This window comes from Apaloderma vittatum, unplaced genomic scaffold, assembly GCF_000703405.1.
Source record: "Apaloderma vittatum isolate BGI_N311 unplaced genomic scaffold, ASM70340v1 scaffold14706, whole genome shotgun sequence".
In the NCBI taxonomy this organism is placed as follows: Eukaryota; Metazoa; Chordata; class Aves; order Trogoniformes; family Trogonidae; genus Apaloderma; species Apaloderma vittatum.
The window spans coordinates 143-17,626 of record NW_009723498.1 but is presented as its reverse complement, the minus strand read 5'-3'; the positions used below and the strand labels follow the sequence as shown (position 1 = coordinate 17,626).

The window sequence follows — 17,484 nt, the reverse complement described above, 5'->3', positions numbered from 1 at the left end:
AAAGACTAGGAAACTGAGAAAATAGTATATGCATTACCAAAAATGAGCAGCAAGAACTATTGGATGATTTAAACTTCACGTCCTTTAGTATTCTTATTTTCTGTTTGCAATAATAAAGGAGCTGTAAGCCACGTTCTTCAGTTATTGATTTGTTGCTTGTCTGTTCCCTGGGAAAGTCAGATGAAGATCAACATGACAATATTTATAGGCTGCATCTCATCTGTGGGATGCAATCCATCTTCGTTAACTTCAGTAAAAGTGATAGATAGCATTTGGCAACGTAATGATGTGATCGCTCTACCATTGCCTTTGTAAATCATAAGCTGTTGCATTCTCTTGTGTAGATATTTAATCAGTTATACACCCCATTACTGATTTAATTCAGAATGTCAGTGGCAGGTGAATAATGTGAGTATTTGTATATTAATATCATATTGTATTAATGTTCCTTTCGCTTAAGTATGCTATTCATGTGAAAATCATAAACTGTTGCTTCACGGCTAGAATAAATTTAATCAGTGCTGTAGGCATCTAATACCATCAGTGTTTTAATTCAATATGTCAGTGAAACAAATGTGTTTCTTTTCATTTCCAGTTTCTTTATGCTTTACTAATTCAGCATATTATATGATGTTGTGAAAATATGAAGCTGAGAGTAAACAAATTGCTAATTTTTATCCCATCACTAGATTATGGGGCTGAATGCCCCAACTGTAGCACCATGTTAGGATAAGTGCATATTTCTGGTATGTTTTAAAGCAACTGAATATCTAATGATTAATTAATCTAAAAAAAGAACAACCCATGCACTCTAGACTATTCTTTAAGTAATTGTGAAGTAAGTAAGTATAAAATAATATCAATAGCAACCAGTAATGGTGTAACACTAGAATGCATTTGCTTTGGAATCTTCTCCTGTGTCCTGTCTTCAGCAATATGAAGTTGCTAGAATGTTTTAGTTTTAAGGAACAACCTGAAAGAGGCTTGAGGAGTATTTCTAGCATCATTTCTGTCCTAACTTGTCACTTATTTTATCATGAGTAAAAGGATTTCTATGAATTTGGGATTTCTTCACTAACCTCTGAAATAAGAAGTTTATTTTAACCCAGAGGCAATATAAACTTAACAAAAAATACTGATTAGCACTGATAACTTACTATACTGAAGACTTGCCTGAGTAGTATACTGATGGTACTTTTAGCTCATACTGTGTGCTAATAAGAACAAAGTTGTATTTTCTGTTATAAAAATTTATCTAAATCTTGGGTTGCTTTAGCTCCTGCTCTCTAAGTCTTGTGCCATTGACTTTAGAGCCACCTTAGCTCGAGATTTCTAAAAGTATTAAATGAGTAACTCTTCTTTATTGGTGGAGTTCTCAATTCCCTAAGTAACACATGCAATAAAACTATAAGTTTATTGACAAATAAAAGAGAGTGCTTAGTATAAATCCTTGAGAATTTATACCTCTAGGGGAACTAAGCAAATGCACTTGGTGTGTGTGAAGCACAATTTTGTATTTAATTAGTGGTTTTGTTTTCTCTTGCATGAATGCAATGGAATTCCTCTGAATGTTTTGGGTTTATGATGATTTTCAGGTTTTCTTCTGTCCCATGCTGCTTAAAACTGTGTGCTGGCTGTACATCAGTCATAAGAAGTATTCTGATGTGATAATTTCAAGGATATTTTTTACATGTCCTGAAATATGGCTTGAGAAAGTTGTGTCTGAGGTGTGGAGATTTCAGTGGTTGGGAGGTCACTGTGGGGAAAAGGAAACAAAACCTGATGGGGTCTTGTTTATATTCCCAACGGAGGTTTGTTTTGTCAGAAAGAGCAGCAAATTTTTGCCAGCGGAATACATGGGTTACATCCCAGAAGGAATTAGTGGGTTTGTTGCAGAAGGTTGCCCTGGTATAAAGGAACATGCATGTGGTGTGGGTGTGTAGGGGTGCAAGATCCAGGAATGAAGGAACTCACTTCCTCAGTTTGGAGCAAAGAAACCACAGAACCTGTAGTTGATAAGAAGCCTCCATTCAGGCATGTTCTAACTGGTTTTAAAGTACTTCCGTAGGTGTTTGCACCTCTCTCTCATGATGTTTGAAAGAACCGATTGCCTTTGATTTCAGCCATTGATTTCTGAAACAAGAAAATAAAACCTTCACTGTATCTCAATACGGTTTTGATGCTGCGAATTCGAAATAGGATAAGGCAGCCAAATATTGCATTCAAAGAATGCGATGTAACCCATTGATCTTTTCAAAAAACAAATTTCTTATCAAAAGCATAATCTTTGCAGTGCTCGGAAGAGTTTTTGTGATTTTCAAGTTACCTTCAATGCCAATTTTAAGATCAATCACTTTTTTGAGTTGTGAACTAAGACATGTTTTTTTCATCAATTCTCCCTCATAAGGCAAGTCGCTGAGACTTCTCTACAGATACATCATGAAAATGTAGTCAGAAGATCTCCAAACACTTTAGAAAAAAATACAAAACCCTGATAAATAATACTTGGTCTCATAGTTTTGATTTATTTGCCTCAGTTTTGATTTAATGTTAGAGCTTTCAGTGTGATTAAACTTATTTTGTGACTTTCTGTTCTGTGTATATGAATTACATGGTAAAAATTACATCTTCAGCAAACTTGAATGTGAATCGTAATAACCAGCATAAAGTAATACCTATTATGTTTCTAGGGTTTGGCCTTCTGTATTTCATTAATAAGCTGTATGAACCTTCTGGTCTAAAATTATTTTTTCTAACAAAATAATAAGTGAGGTAGTCAAAGTACGTTTCAATACTAATACAAAAATAATGGTAGGTTATAATTACTCCTATTTCTCACAGTCTGTCACTTTTATATATTGGAATCAGATACAATTTATCTTTTCCAGAATTAAATGTATGCTTTAGGTGCTTATTAATATTTGCTTTTATGCCTGTCTCACAGTTTTTAATGTAGAATGAACAAGTGTGGTATTGTGGCATGTTAAAACAGTGTATCGATGCTGAGACCTTCAAAGTTGTTGGTTTGTTCCGTATTTTGTGGATGTTTTTGAAAGGTCTATGCAGTTAGTAACAGGAGGACCCTTTAATCCCTGGTAATGTAATATGTTTCTATGTTGGAAAATACATTGAAAGATAATGCTAAATAACACGAGTAATTAGCAAAAACATGCCCAAGACTTGGCTTAAGTGATGCTTGAAGTGGCGAATAAATTAGAGCTGTCTTGAATAAATGCTTATTATTTTTAATGTATTATCTGGGGACACTGCAGCAAAAATAATTTAATGAATGTTAGAATTGTCAAATACAGTACAGGGGTATTAATAGTGATCTTGCTCTCTATTTTTTTAAATTAAATTTATGATTAAAAGGTAATAAGACTTTAATTCCAGTATAAAACTAAACTGGCGAAATGCTAGAAGAACTGACAGAGTCAATAGGCTGAAATAACTGAACACTGTGATTCTGCAGGATCAGCTTTGAGGAAAAAGAAAAATAAAGACCTTGTTAGAAGGAGTTTCATTCGCTCCGTCTGTAACCATGTCTTCCAGATGTTGGGTCAGTGGAGGGACTTGCTTATCATAGAGCTTGGGACACTCTTTATTGGACCAGTTCCACCACATCCTCCATCACAAGACACACTGTTGACCAGAGACGTCGAGGGGCTTTCAACCGGGAAGCAGTAATAACAATGTCCGAGGATGATCATCCCCACGTATTGGCTCTAGATGAATGTCAAAAGTATGTATTATATCTTCCTTACCAGACTGATTTTTTCCAGGACATAACAGCACTTCTTCATTTCACAGTCAACTAATACTGTTGAACTCTGTGAAGGTTGAGTAGATTTCTTCATTTAGAAGACAAATGTTAGTATTAATTTTTGTTAAAGGAAATGCAGAATTAAGTTACAACATTTTATGTGAATTTTATGTTTCAGATCAAATAATCATTAATTTTTCATGGAATGTTAAAATATTCAAGCAGGTTTTAGGAAGAGTGACCCAGATGCAAAGTATCAAGAGCCGGTTAGCTTAGTCAGTTAGAGCCTGGTGCTGATAACACCAAGTCGTGGGTTTGATTCCCGTTTGCTCCCCATGTGTTGGCTGATCTTGTCAAGAGGTGACGTCCCTGCCCATGACAGGGAGGTTGAATTAAATGATCTCTAAGGTCCTTTCCAGCCTAGGCCGTTCTATTATCATTCCACTGATTTCTTTTGTCAGACCTATTATCGCTTAAATAAAAACAAAATTATTTTAAGCATTTACAGTAAGGAATCTGAGTTTCTTGTGTGGCAAATTGATAGGCCCATGTGTTTATCACAAATATCTGTGTTGTGTAAAATTTATATAAAAAGAGATGTACATTTACAGTGCTTGTGGACAACATCCAGCAATAAGTCTAATTTAGTTCCCTTCCTGCCACTCTCAAGAAGACTGTGTTTCCTAGTCAGATAATAGGAGAGCTCATATTTCTCCTTCAGTCTCTTCCTAATAACTGTCTTAGAAATCTGAGTTAATCTTAATTCTGGAAGAGAAGCAACCTGCTTTTTCTGTTCTTTTAACAGTCTCCCCTTTGGGAGCTGCGTTAAGTTCTATTTCTAAGTTGTGATAGCTGAACTTACAATGCTGTGTGGGTAGTCAAGGGGGTTGTTTTCCTTGTGTGCCTTCACATACAGTTTATGCAAATGAAGAGTTAATATGCTATTGTATGTAAAATACAGTTTATCTTGGCACCATAAATAAACCAACTAAATACCGATGGAGATTGCTGTGAGAGAATGGGCAGGTTCTGACCTGTGTATAAGTTACAGCTCATTGCATAACATTTTGTCCACCGTTGTTTCGCAGCAACAAGAGGCAAACGGAGCCTCCTGTAGAGGATATTAAGGTCGCTTGATACCCCATTATCAAACTTGTGCATCCCCATCCTTTGGTCTCTTTTGCAGTTCTAATGTGGGAAAAGCCGTGGATTAATTTCACCGTTAGAAATGGCTAACACATGCATTAGCAGAATTAAGTTTATATTGTTACAGTTTATATCTCTCTGTAAGGGTATTAGCATAGAGACAGGATCAGAATTGGACAGACCTAGCAAGAGAAGGAAAATCTGTGCTCGTATACAAGTTAATGAACTAGGAAACTGATATAATTTTTAGAATTCTGGCAATTACATTTTTTTATTCATCGTTGATTATCACAGTAACTTATAAACGTCATTCATAATTGTCTGTGAAGGCATTTTTTTTGTCTGTTGCTCATTTCATATAGAATTAAATTATAAAATATATCTTATGATTTTGTTTGTTATTTTGATTTTAATGCAGCTTAATGTTTTGGACCAACTGGAATGAACAACTCCCAAGCATCATGAGATCTACCCTCTCAGGCAAAAATGCACAGGTTATCATTAGTACAGATATTCTGACACCAAATGGACTTACCATTGATCATAGGGCAGAGAAACTTTACTTTTCAGATGGCAGCTTGGGAAAAATTGAGAGGTGCGAATACGATGGATCACAAAGATATGTAAGTAAAGCAAAAATCCAAAATGTGTTCATTGTAAATTATGTTATTTGCATCTTTAAAATGAAAATGTTTTAGAAAGTTCATTACTTGTCCAATAAGTTTCTCCTAATATTAGCTGTATATTAGATTGAAAAGGCTTCTGAACTATAGATAATGCTGTGTTTACTCAGCATATTCCATTTTCTGGTTGACCTCCTGGAGATGCAAAGCCTTACCATAAAATCTCTTTGAATTAATGTTGAGCCTTGTAGCATCACTAAATGATATGTATCAGCTTGAAAAAAAGATTGTAGAACTATCTTCAGTGGAAGAGGTAGTGTTTACATAGGAGGATTATCGTTTTCCTTCCAGTGCCAAAGTTTTCTGAATGTGCTAGAATTTCTTTTGTATGATGCTCGTGTGTTATTCTACAAATCTCATTTTCTGTTCTAACTGTATGTTTTCGGATATATTCAACCAAGGTCCATTATTCTTTTTTTGCCATATGTTTTGTTCTTCGAGTGCTCTATTAGTTTCAGCTTGAGTAGACCTTTTGCTTCAAATATGCTGAAGGCAGGTGATCTGTGCTCATGATTTTGCTGCGTATTTAGCTCTACCTTTCTCATATTTCACGAAGTCTTCCTTTCAGGGATATTGTACCTCCCAAAGTGCAGGATAACAGGAATGAAAGGCGTGTTCTGGCTTGTTTGATACATCAGCTTGCTTTCATATCTATTAATGTAAAAAAGCCTCCTCATATACTGCATAAAAGCTTAAAATCTCTTTGTGTCTTAAATGAAAATTACATGTTTTTTCGGAATCTTGTCCAGGAGAAGTTACATGCGTTTTTTTTTAAAAATTATCTTGTCAGTGCAAAATAAGAGTGCCAAACTTGTAACAGCAGAGCAGAGGTAAAATCAGGATGACTAGACGTAGGGTTTTGCATAATTTCCTTTCTCCTTTTGTTTTCAGTTATATAAATTAACCGCAGCACACTAATGTTTTCAGATGCACTAACTATCAGAAACTGGACAAACCAAAGCTATATGGATTCTAAAGCAGACAGTCTCTATATATTAAATATATACGCTATATATTTACTGTGAAAATTGATTCGCTTTCTGGGGATTTTGCTCAGTGAATCCACCTGTCTATCTGAGACTAACACATAGAAGGCAGTCGGTGGCTTTCCTTGAGGTTTTATTTTGTCATTTGGGAGATAAAAATGGAATTATCTTTTGTTCTTTCATATTATCCCTTGGTTTTTATCCTTTAATTATATTTTGATTCTAAATATTATACAAAATCTATACTTACTTTAAATTCACATTATCCAGTCACTTGTTTTCATCTACATTATTTAATTGTAAGTTACAAACTCCTGTCTTGAAGTAAAGTTCACTGGTCAATTAAAAATTGACCAGTTAAAAGACAAGTGCGTATTTTATATTTTTTCACAAGTAAGAACTTGTGCTAAGACTTTATGTTTCCTGCAAGTTTGTTGCAAATTCAGACACTTAGGCTGGAGCTTAAGAATATGCATAAATAGTTCCATGCATGCCATTTTATTCCAGTTATTTGCCTTGCTTAAGTGTGTTGCCATCTCTGTTTACAAAGTTATTTGTCTGTGTCACTGCTATTTTTGTCACATTTATTAGGGAAAAGAAAAAATATCTCTGTTAGCTCATCAAATACCTCTTTCTAAGTTGGATATTCTTTGTTCCTCTTCTAATTCAACAGGGATTCTTACACTTCTTTCAGTTAGAATTAGTAATTTTTTTTCTTATTCATTTTGGCTGCATTTCCACTTTCTGATATAGATGTCTGTCTTGTACTGCTGTTTCTTTTCCATGTTGCTGTCATGTTTGGTTTTACTTTCCTGATCCTGTTTTACATAAGTTTTTACCATCCTGGTGGTTAAATGTAGGGTAATTAGTAGTTTATGCGGAAACAGTTTAACTTGGTTGGTGCATAGGGTAGAACACAATACACATCACAAACGTAAAATGGAAGATGGTACATCTCAGTTGCAGAAACGATTACAAAAATCCTACCTTTTTGTCGGACCTCTGGCTTTCAGTTTGCATCAGCAAGACAAACTGGTCATTCAGTTTTCTCATTGATCTTTGAAACTTCTAACTTCTAAGCGACTCTTGGTTTGGCTTTCTGTCGTTTAAACTCTTCTTCCCCATTGCAGTAAACAGGAAAGCTCCTGAAAGCGATAAGCTGAGCCCAGCGTGCTCTTCTGAAGGCTTTTGGGGAGCACCATTGTGTTACCTATACAAAAACTCTGCTACTCTCACTTGTCCTACACCAGTACCTGCACTGGGGGAACTTACTGCCCCAAGTTCTCACATAGTGTGAGCTTTGAAACAGAGTTGTGTGTTTCCTGGGTTCTGAAGGCGCTTTTCCTACATAAATTAGATGAGGATTTTCATGCCAGAGGAGGAAAAAATTAAAATGAAGAAGAAAACCCACCAGGCTGCTTCATTGAAATCTGTGCTGGTCTCGCTGGCAGTGTTTCAGCAGAGTTGCTCATCACCATGTCGGTGCATTCTTACTGATACAAGACTGCCAGAATCCAACCAGGAAATTGTTTTATTGATCTAGTGAAGTCATATTTCCGAGGCAGTTTTAGTTTTTTTTTTTTTTCTTTGTTCATGTGCCATCCAGCTTGATGAAATCTCTGATTTCTGTAACATTAAGATAATACGGGAACTAATTGTTCCACCGTTCTGGTGATCTGAGATTCTTTAGGGTGTTTCAGCAGGTCCTGCGGTCAACCACCCCTCAAAAATTCTTGAAACAGATTGCCCTCTTCCTCACTGTCTCTGCTTCATGGCTTCCTGGTTTCACTTACGTTAACAAAGGTAGAAATTCTGTAGCAGAACGTGAAATGCTAATGGGAACGTAATGAATTTTCTCCCTGATAGCAGCTTCTTCCTTCATTCTATTCACCACAATAATCTAGTACAATGAACGGGCAGAAAATAATTTAGCAGTGTTGAATTGACTCTTTTAAGTGGATTGTAAGAGTTTATTGATTTTGTGTTAAGCTGATATTTTAATACTAGTATTCGGTTGCTGGAGTTCTCTTTCAAGTTTGGAAGAATTTTTTTTGTTCCCTTTGTTGCTTTTTATTACTTAGAAGATATGCAGGGGATTTTATTAACATTTCTTGTTCTACTGATTAAAAAACAAAAATGGCAATTATTTTTTTCACAATTCCTTCCTCTTTTTTTCTTCCATTTTTGCTCCTGCCCATGGTTGGATTTAATATTGTGGCCACAGCTGGTTTTATCTGCTTAGTGCCTTAATTATAACATTTTGTTCCTGAACACAGAGACTGAGCCAACAGCAAATAAAGCTAATTTTATGGTTTAAATATATTTTTCCAGTAAATGGTGAGATATTTTGGTTTTTTTTCCTTTTCTTCTTCAGTATTGAATATTCTGTAACATTTTACATATCAAAAGCCTAGAAATGTAGTTAATTTTGTGTAAACAGCAGTCTAACAACCAGATTGAAATACTTTGGTCTCAGTTTTGTGGGCCTACAGGTGTGATTGTTAAAATCAATACGGTTTTGCATATCAGTTTTTACAATTATTTTACAAAATCAATACAGTTTTACAGGTGTCTCTGTATTAGTTGTGGAAATGTTCTGTTCTTGATTCTTCTGAAGAATTGGTAAACTTACAAATGTTCTCTTCAGTACCAGATTTTTTCTTTCTCCTGTCTTTAACCTCCCCTTGCACCTCACTCCCACTGCAATTGTTTTTTTCTTTTTTTCTTCTTAACATAAGATCAACATCACAGTGTTGGAAGGGCAGAATTTGGATACTCCAGATTAATGCCTGTAGATTTGTTTATCCAGCAAGAGACAGGGTTTTTGCTTTTTATTAAAGCAACCATATCAATAACAAGCAAAACAAGGAGTCTAATTATATCTTTTTTAGGTGGCTAATTCAAATACATAAGTTATGACTTTTTTTTTTCCCTGACTGTGCAACTGGTTTTCCTGTACCACAGTCTCATTTATTTTTTCCCATACATACTTTCTCTATACTCTTTTAATAACTGTAGTTGTAACTGAAGAATAAATATGATATAATATTGTATGCCTTCCATTTGAAAGAATAAAATTTTGATTAGCGTGGTGTTCTGTATGTTGGTTCTGTCAGAGTGAGTTTTCAGATATTTATCTTAAATGTTATCATTACTTTTGCAATGTTTTTACCCTCCAAGTGACTTTATATTGTCATTATTTTTAATTCTGACACACAGAAAGAAGAACATGTATGAAAGTATTTTAGAGGAGCTATACATTTAGACTTGGATTAAATTCATTGTATTTCTGCACTTTTCTTTCAAACTCTACTATATAGTGAACTACAACTGATACATTCTAAGTTTTAATCTGATAAGTGTTATGGTGACTGAGGAGTTTTTTTGTAATTGGACAATAAAACACGGTCTTGAGTCCAAGCTTGTGATGCTATCATGTGGTTCATATGATGCTGTCATATCAGTTCTGAAACATGCTTCTTGCTTTGATACATAAAGACTCAGAATCTTTAGATTTTCAGCCGTGCTCTTGTTGTCTTTTCTGTTCAAGCTGTTAAGCAAGTGATGTGTTGTGTAAGTATTTTTGCAGGCACATTTAGATAAGCTGTTTTTTAATTTAAGGACCAGATGCCTGGATTTCTGAAATTTAGACCCTTGTAGCATCCATTTAGCACACTTTTTGTGCTATTATTTTTCCAGGTGCTGTAAGTATAGAAGAATTAAGTACTTCGTCTAAAACTCTAAAGTGATATGAGTCACAGTTTGTACTTCTAAAAACTAGTATTCAGAGACAAAATTCTTTCTCATATTTCTCTCTTGTACTTCCATATTTTAGGTAATTGTCAAATCCGGACCTGGTACCTTTCTCAGCCTGGCTGTATATGATGATTATATCTTCTGGTCAGATGGAGTGAGAAGGGCTATTCTGCGTTCAAGTAAATATACAGGAGGAGATACGAAAGTTCTTCGTTCTGATATCCCTCATCAACCAATGGGCATTATTGCTGTTGCCAACGATACTAACAGTTGTAAGTTACAAAGCAGAATACACTGTTTTTTTAATTGCTGTATCATTCATTTAAAGGATTTTATAGTTAACCAGGGTTAAATGTTTCATAGTGTTTCATAAATTGTTTTTGTGTAGGAAATGTTAACAAAAGATAGGATATAACCTTTTCCCCTGGTAAATTTTATTGAATGACCATTTTCTGCTATGGGCATTGTACTCATTTGAGAGCAGTTAAATCATTTCCCATCAAATATCAGCAGTTTTGAATGTTCTGGGGTTTCAAAATTATTATACTCAAGGTAACTCCGTTTGTTTATCTTTAGTATGCCAGCATCTCAGGCATGCTTGACATTTTCATCTGACTGATAAAACTTGAATCAGTTGCCCATGAATCTGAGATACAGTGATCTTTGCTCTCTCAAAGACATTGGCCATTGAAGCAAATTTAATAAAGCAGAGTTCATCTTTTATCATTTGTTTTTTCAGGTGAATTATCTCCTTGTGCACAAATGAATGGAGGTTGTCATGATTTATGCCTTCTGACTCCTGACGGACGAGTGAACTGCTCTTGTAGAGGGGACAGAATGCTGATAGATGAAAACAGATGTGTGAGTAAGTAATACTAGCTGACACAATGCTTTTTCTATGGTGTGGTGCAGTTGGCTATTATAAGCAAAGACTGTTGGCCCCAGCCATAAATTTTATTGCTTCTACATACTGTAAAAATTGATCTGGCAATTTGTTACATACTAGGCTTTTAACTATTTTCTGTCTTAAAGCTTTTGGGGGGTTAAAGGGTTTAAATATTTATACTCACCTAAAATTCCGGTTTGGGTAGTTGTGTTCTACTCGCCATTTCCTATTTGCAATTGGTTTCGGTTGAGTACAAATATGTTAATATCATACCAAATAATTGTAACTTATTAACCAGCTGTTGTATTTAATCATGTATAATTGGTGTCTTAGTAACTGGGAAATGTTTCACTTTGAGGAGGCAGACTCCTCGGAGGACGTTTTTTTTTTGAGAATATTCTGTATTACACTGTTCTAAATTCTCCTCATCTCGCATCTTCCCATGCTTCCTCTGAACCACTGAGTCTCAGAATGTGATAAAGAACTGGTTTTTCATAGTTCAGAAATGGTTCAGAATGTGTGGTCATCCGTTGCAGCCTCTTTCACAGTGTCCCTGTGAAGATTTGATGTTTGTAAACAACGAAGCATGTGCCGGTAATTTGGAAGGATGCCATGTATGTACACACCCTGCACTCTTCAGCTTTTCTGAAAATTTGGAAAAAAAAAATAACTCTTGTCACTTTACGGAAGCCATGCCTTAGCAGGAACAGAAAGCTTTGGGCTGTTTCCCCAGGGATGATGCAAGTTTGTAATGTGGAACGTGACTTTGTGTTTCTCCCCTCAATGAGTGTGACTGGCTGGGCTCGGAGTGGAGCAAAAGCTGTGAGGGGAGCGCGCTGTTCCTCATGTCTTTGTCAGTGTCTCTGTGTTATAGCTCTTCTGCCACAGCTAGAGAACTCTTGCAAATTCTGGTGGTTTATTGAACCTTTGCCCCTGTGGGCCAGAAATCCCAACTCTTAGATCAAGTTCTCCACTTCTGTATTTATCTGCCAAGTATGCCTGTTCTGCTGCTTCAAATTCACAGCTTTGATCTACCTGCTTTCTCTAAATAAAATTTTTGGATTGTAACAGTAGAGAGACACTATAACATTCAAGAAGAATGCCATTTAAGTTTTGCACGTGGTTTAGAAATACTTACCATCCTGCTAGAAGCTTAGGCAGTTTACCTGCTTCAGACTCTTCTGTAGCAGTCTGTTGGTCGTGAACAGCCTAACAAACAACTTCTCTTCTACAGATACAGTGTCGTAGTTCAAGCCCACTGCCCAGCCTGGGAACAGAAAAACCCACAAGTGGTCTCCATCTCACTCCCTCTCCCCTCCTATTTCCACAGTGATGTGGGGGTAAAAAATTCAACTAAAAAGGGCTCAAGGGTTGATGAGGGAGGGCAGTAACCTAGCATTTAAGATGATGGGTAAAGAATGAGAGAGACTTGGGGGCAAAAACATAGATTTACTTCACCACCACCATTTACGAAGTAGGAGAGTGAGGTGAATACATCAATAAATCTGATCTGATCTTAAATACACTTCGCCCCCCACCCTGGCTTCCTCCTCCCCCTTATCACTGCAGAGGGGGCAGAGGATGGGAGGTGCAGTCCATCTGACCATTACTCATTATCCATGGCAGCTCCTTCTTGAGAAGGAGGACCCCTTGCAGTCTCCCCTTTGTGCCGTGTGGTGTCCACCTCACAGGACGCAATCCTCTTCCTCCTTGGGAGTCCATCGGGGCCACAGATCGCTTCAGGCATGTCCCTCCCTGATGCTCAGTCTCTCTCCCCTCCTGTGTGGGGCTCTGCACGTACTGATGTATCCTGGACATCCTCACCATTGTCAGTCCCCACAAGTGGCAGGCAATCCCCTTCCTGCCATCTCTGCCACCATGGGGCTCCAGGGAGAGGTCCTGCTCTGGCAGCCTTCTCCTTCTCCTCTGGGACTCTGCTCCTCCGCTTTCTTCTCAGGATGAGAAGATGTTCTCAGGATGTCCTCCTCTCACCTCCCCCGCCTCCAACAGAATAACTCCCCAAAATACTTAAATACTCCCTTAAATACCTTGATGGCAGAGGTGCTGACTGGGCTGGCCCTGGCCAGAGGCAGGTCCGGGTCCTACCTGGAGGTGAGGGAGGCTTTTGGAGCTTCACAGGAGTCTACTCTTACTTTTCCAAAAACCTGACGGACTCAAACCAATGACACAGAGTCACTTTTTAAAATGCTACTGTGTATGTGGAGAGCTGTGTTAGTGTGAGCTATGAAGAGATGCAGTCCATCATCAACATGCCTGTACTGGTTATTTGGCAAAACTACCCTTTTACTAACAGTTTGTTTTGCTCATGCCACTGATAGTTTCAATGCTAGAATGATATTAGGCTTTCCTGGTATGCATGAGTCAATAGTATCTTAATAACCAGAAAGAATACTCTTGTTTCATGATCAGTTGAAGAGCAAGAAGGAAGAGTGCTTCTAAGGACAGTCCTATTCTCCTGCAATACACCTTTCATCAGCAGTCAAGAGTTGTATAACTGAATGATGAGTTAACTAATGTGCTTGACTGGGAATTAGAATTTTTTGGTTAGAGATCTAGTTTTGACTGGATCAGCAGCACCTATTCAGCTTGACACTGCAGGGTCACTAGAGCCAGTTCAAGAGAACTAGTGAGAACAGAGAAGTGTGATGAGGTAGACAGTAGAGTTACACCTTTCAGTACTGATGTGATTTTAAACTCTCTCAAAGCATCCTTAGGACTGGATGCCATTCCTTTAAAATCAGATTCTTAGGCTTGGCAGCCCAGCTACACAACTTTGTGAGGTGTGATTCGTCTTGAATCATACCAAGCTAATTGCTTGGTTATTGTACCTAAGATTTTAATCCTAAGATTTTTTTTGCCATGTTTATTTTGGATCCTTAGTTTTGCTTAACTTCCCAAAATATTGCTGTTAAATGAAAACAGATGCATACATTAATAATCCATATAATCAGTGTAGTCATACAGTAGCTACCAACACGTCTCAAATAAGTGAATTGCTACAGTTTTATTCTCCATTTTCACACGCTTTACAGTTCATCTTCCACCCTTACCTTTGGCTCACAAATAAATGTTGTTGTTAGTTGTTAACTGAGTATTTACATAGTGCATTATAAGGTCACTGAGATGTCCCAGAAAGATTTAGTTCTGTAGTGAAATAAATGGAAGTGTGAAGGTTAAAATTCTTATCCTTCACAACAGGGAATGTACAGCTGTTCTAGAGGCAAGATGCAAGAGTAAAGTAATGTACAACTACCTTGTCTTCCGTTTACATTTCTTACTCAAAAACTACTTTATCTAGCTATATAATTGAGATACAATGAATTTTACAGATGATTTGCAGTGATAAAGATTTTAATTTAAGCTCTGATTCTGTTTCAGAGTAGCAGACTTTAGTCTAGTAACAGTAATGAAATTGTATGGACGTGAATCTGATCGTCAATGGTTCAAAGATATTAATTAAGAGTTTGCTATTTTACTAAAGACATTTTCCACTAGAGCCAAGTATTTCTGCTTCCTGCAGATGGAATATTACTACCATGCTTATATAATCACCTTATTTCACCCTCCCACACTGTCAGGTTTTGCTGATTTTGATCACATAAGACACCTCTCATCACTGGGAAGTTTCCTTAAGAAATAAAATTTCTGAGGGTAGGGTAATGTACAGGAACTGCTAAAGACTTGGAATTATCTGCACTGCCTTCTGTGATTCTGGTGAGGAATTTTCCCTTCCTTGCTAGGCAGGCAAGACCCTAATGTGTTTTTTTACTTCCTCAAAGCAGGGCTGAAACCTCACTGGCTGATAAAGAAGACAAGATCAAATTGTAGCAGGTTAAAAATTTAGTCAATGCTTGGTTAAGGTATTTATATCATGAACAGTCTGGCTTCCTAGGTTAATGAGAGTCAGAGAAAAATACAAAGAAGAGTTGGAATTCTTAATGTCTGGAGCAGTACGGAGACAAAGTTTTTGCTAGTCCTTATTTTAACTTAATGAAATGTAAAGGATGTTATTTATTTCATGTAATGGTTTAAACTCATTGGAGAGAAAGATGGCTGCTGGCATCTCAAAGAGCCTAAAAAGACACAGTCCAGATGAAAAATGTAACTGCCATTATGGTGGTAAAATAGTATTTTATTACTAATAATTATGATTTTTACAAATCTATCATAATTACTACTGAGATGGGTAAAAGTCTGTAGATGCATCCATCGGGTCTGTCTAGCGCTGTATTGGGTGAGTTACTGAAGTTGAACTTTAATTAAAGCACTTCATCTCACCAGCTTGTTTACCTTTGAGGCAGCCATCAGCAGTGGAAATAAAAGAGATTGAGCAGATAAATTCATAGGTCCAGTAGTATATTTTGTAATACTACGTGCAATTTATATTGTCCAAAAAGCACTGCAATTATTGACATGGCTACAAGGTATAACAGTGTTTAAGTCCTTAACTAGATCATGATGTAATGTTATATATTCTGAATTATTTTATAGAATGTTTGCAGAAAATGTTCATCTGAGTTATTAGTTAAAAAGTCCAAGACGTTAATCATTGGTGTTGACTAGCCCAGAGAGGATGGGAACAAGACAGACTAGTTTAGCTCTAAAATCAAAAGTTTCTTTGTAATACAGTTGAAAAGGATACTCAATAAAATTGAAAGTTAGCAATTCCAACTGAGAAGAAGAATTAACTGTCCTTTCAAAGTGTAATTAGATTATATAACTTACTGCCAGTCAAGATTCTTGAGACAAAGCTTAAGAAAAATTAAAAGAGCAGTTGGATGATTACATGGGTAATAAGACTACCCAGAATACTTACTTCTCATCCAAGAAACAGTTTTGAAATGCTTTGTTTCTGAAAGTTGGGAAAGTTCTGACAGCCGTTAAAAATTACGTGTTAAATGTGTTTTCTTTTTAGCTAAAAATTCTACTTGCAACATTTACTCCGAGTTTGAATGTGGAAATGGTGAATGCATTGATTATCAGCTGACGTGTGACGGCATCGCTCACTGTAAGGACAAGTCTGATGAGAAACTTTTTTATTGTGGTGAGTATTTCCAGATGTTTCACAAGCATGTTCTTATTTCAGTTATACTTTGGTTCCTCTGTGACTTTTCTACTCACCAACATGCCCAGGAAGAAAATGCTAACTCGTGTATTAAGGAAACCTTGTTATTATATGGATGGAGTTCCTTACACCTGAACATATTTTCCTTGCAAACTGCATGTATTAGCTGACGTTAATAAAAGGCATCTCAAATGTTGTTATATTTCTGCCCCTAACAATAAGGAAAACCACAGCTAACTGCTTTTTCAAAGATGAAAAACTAAGTATTTTCAGCTTTGATTTAGCCAATTAGCATTTTGATTTAGGTTTCCATATTTAATACAATTTTCTCTGATTGTAACTAGAAAGCACTAAAATAGAAGTAATAAAACCAGCAAAAATGACTGAGTAATAGATATCTTTCCACTCAGGGTGTCTGCTCATTGCTTTCGTAAGTTTCCCAAGGGATTCTATCCTTATCTGTTTTTTCCCCTAATAATCATTAGTTGAATTAGTTCCAATTTTTTTTATGTCCAACTAAGTTTGCTTGCTGCAGTGTCTAAAACAACATTGTTCAAATAATTTTCCTCGAGTCACCTCAGGATTCAAGTATCCTGCACTCTAAGTGAAATCTTGTTACCTATGTGTCCGTGATTTTTGGCTTTTATCTTGTCCTACACATCTGTATCACAGCCTAGGCATCTCTTCTGCTTCCCATGGGAACAATAGCCTGCAATTTCAAACCCACCTGTTATGTTTATACCTGCCACCTTTGTAGTTTTATGAAAATGCCTACTTTAATTCCTGGAGTTCATTTTAAGGTGTTTAAAATTGACACTGGAAAAAGGAAACACAATGGCTTTCATTTTTGTTTTTATTTCCTGTAAAAAAAAAAAAAGAAAATTAACACCAACAATCACAGTATAACAGCTGGTACTATGTTATTTTTTTTAATTCTCTCATCTTCATTTGATTCCCTGTTAGCTTTCAGACTTCTGTGTGATAATTGCTTTGATCATGTCATGTAAAACTAACAGTAACGCTCCATCAGATCATCTACATGTAGATGACTGAAGAGGCTGATTTGTTTAAATCTGGAAAAAGATAACAGCAAAGATGTGAAGTCAGAATCTGGAGTACACAAAACACTAGCTACCAGGGGGGAAAGGCCCTTGAATTACAAGCGACAGCTTCAAAGC

At 36.4% G+C, this 17,484-nt stretch overlaps 1 protein-coding gene across 1 annotated transcript in view; it reads left to right on the top strand.

Moving 5' to 3' along the window:
- Positions 1-16,285, top strand: part of LOC104269726 (low-density lipoprotein receptor-related protein 1B-like) — a gene marked incomplete at both ends in the record, with an annotated part of 42,307 nt that extends 26,022 nt beyond the window's left edge. Inside the window, 5 exons of the mRNA XM_009872146.1 lie at positions 3,553-3,742; positions 5,328-5,532; positions 10,414-10,606; positions 11,074-11,199; positions 16,157-16,285. Of these exons, the coding sequence (XP_009870448.1) occupies positions 3,553-3,742; positions 5,328-5,532; positions 10,414-10,606; positions 11,074-11,199; positions 16,157-16,285 (843 nt within the window). The remainder of the gene's footprint in view (positions 1-3,552; positions 3,743-5,327; positions 5,533-10,413; positions 10,607-11,073; positions 11,200-16,156) is intronic.
- Between the last annotated feature and the right edge of the window lie 1,199 nt (positions 16,286-17,484).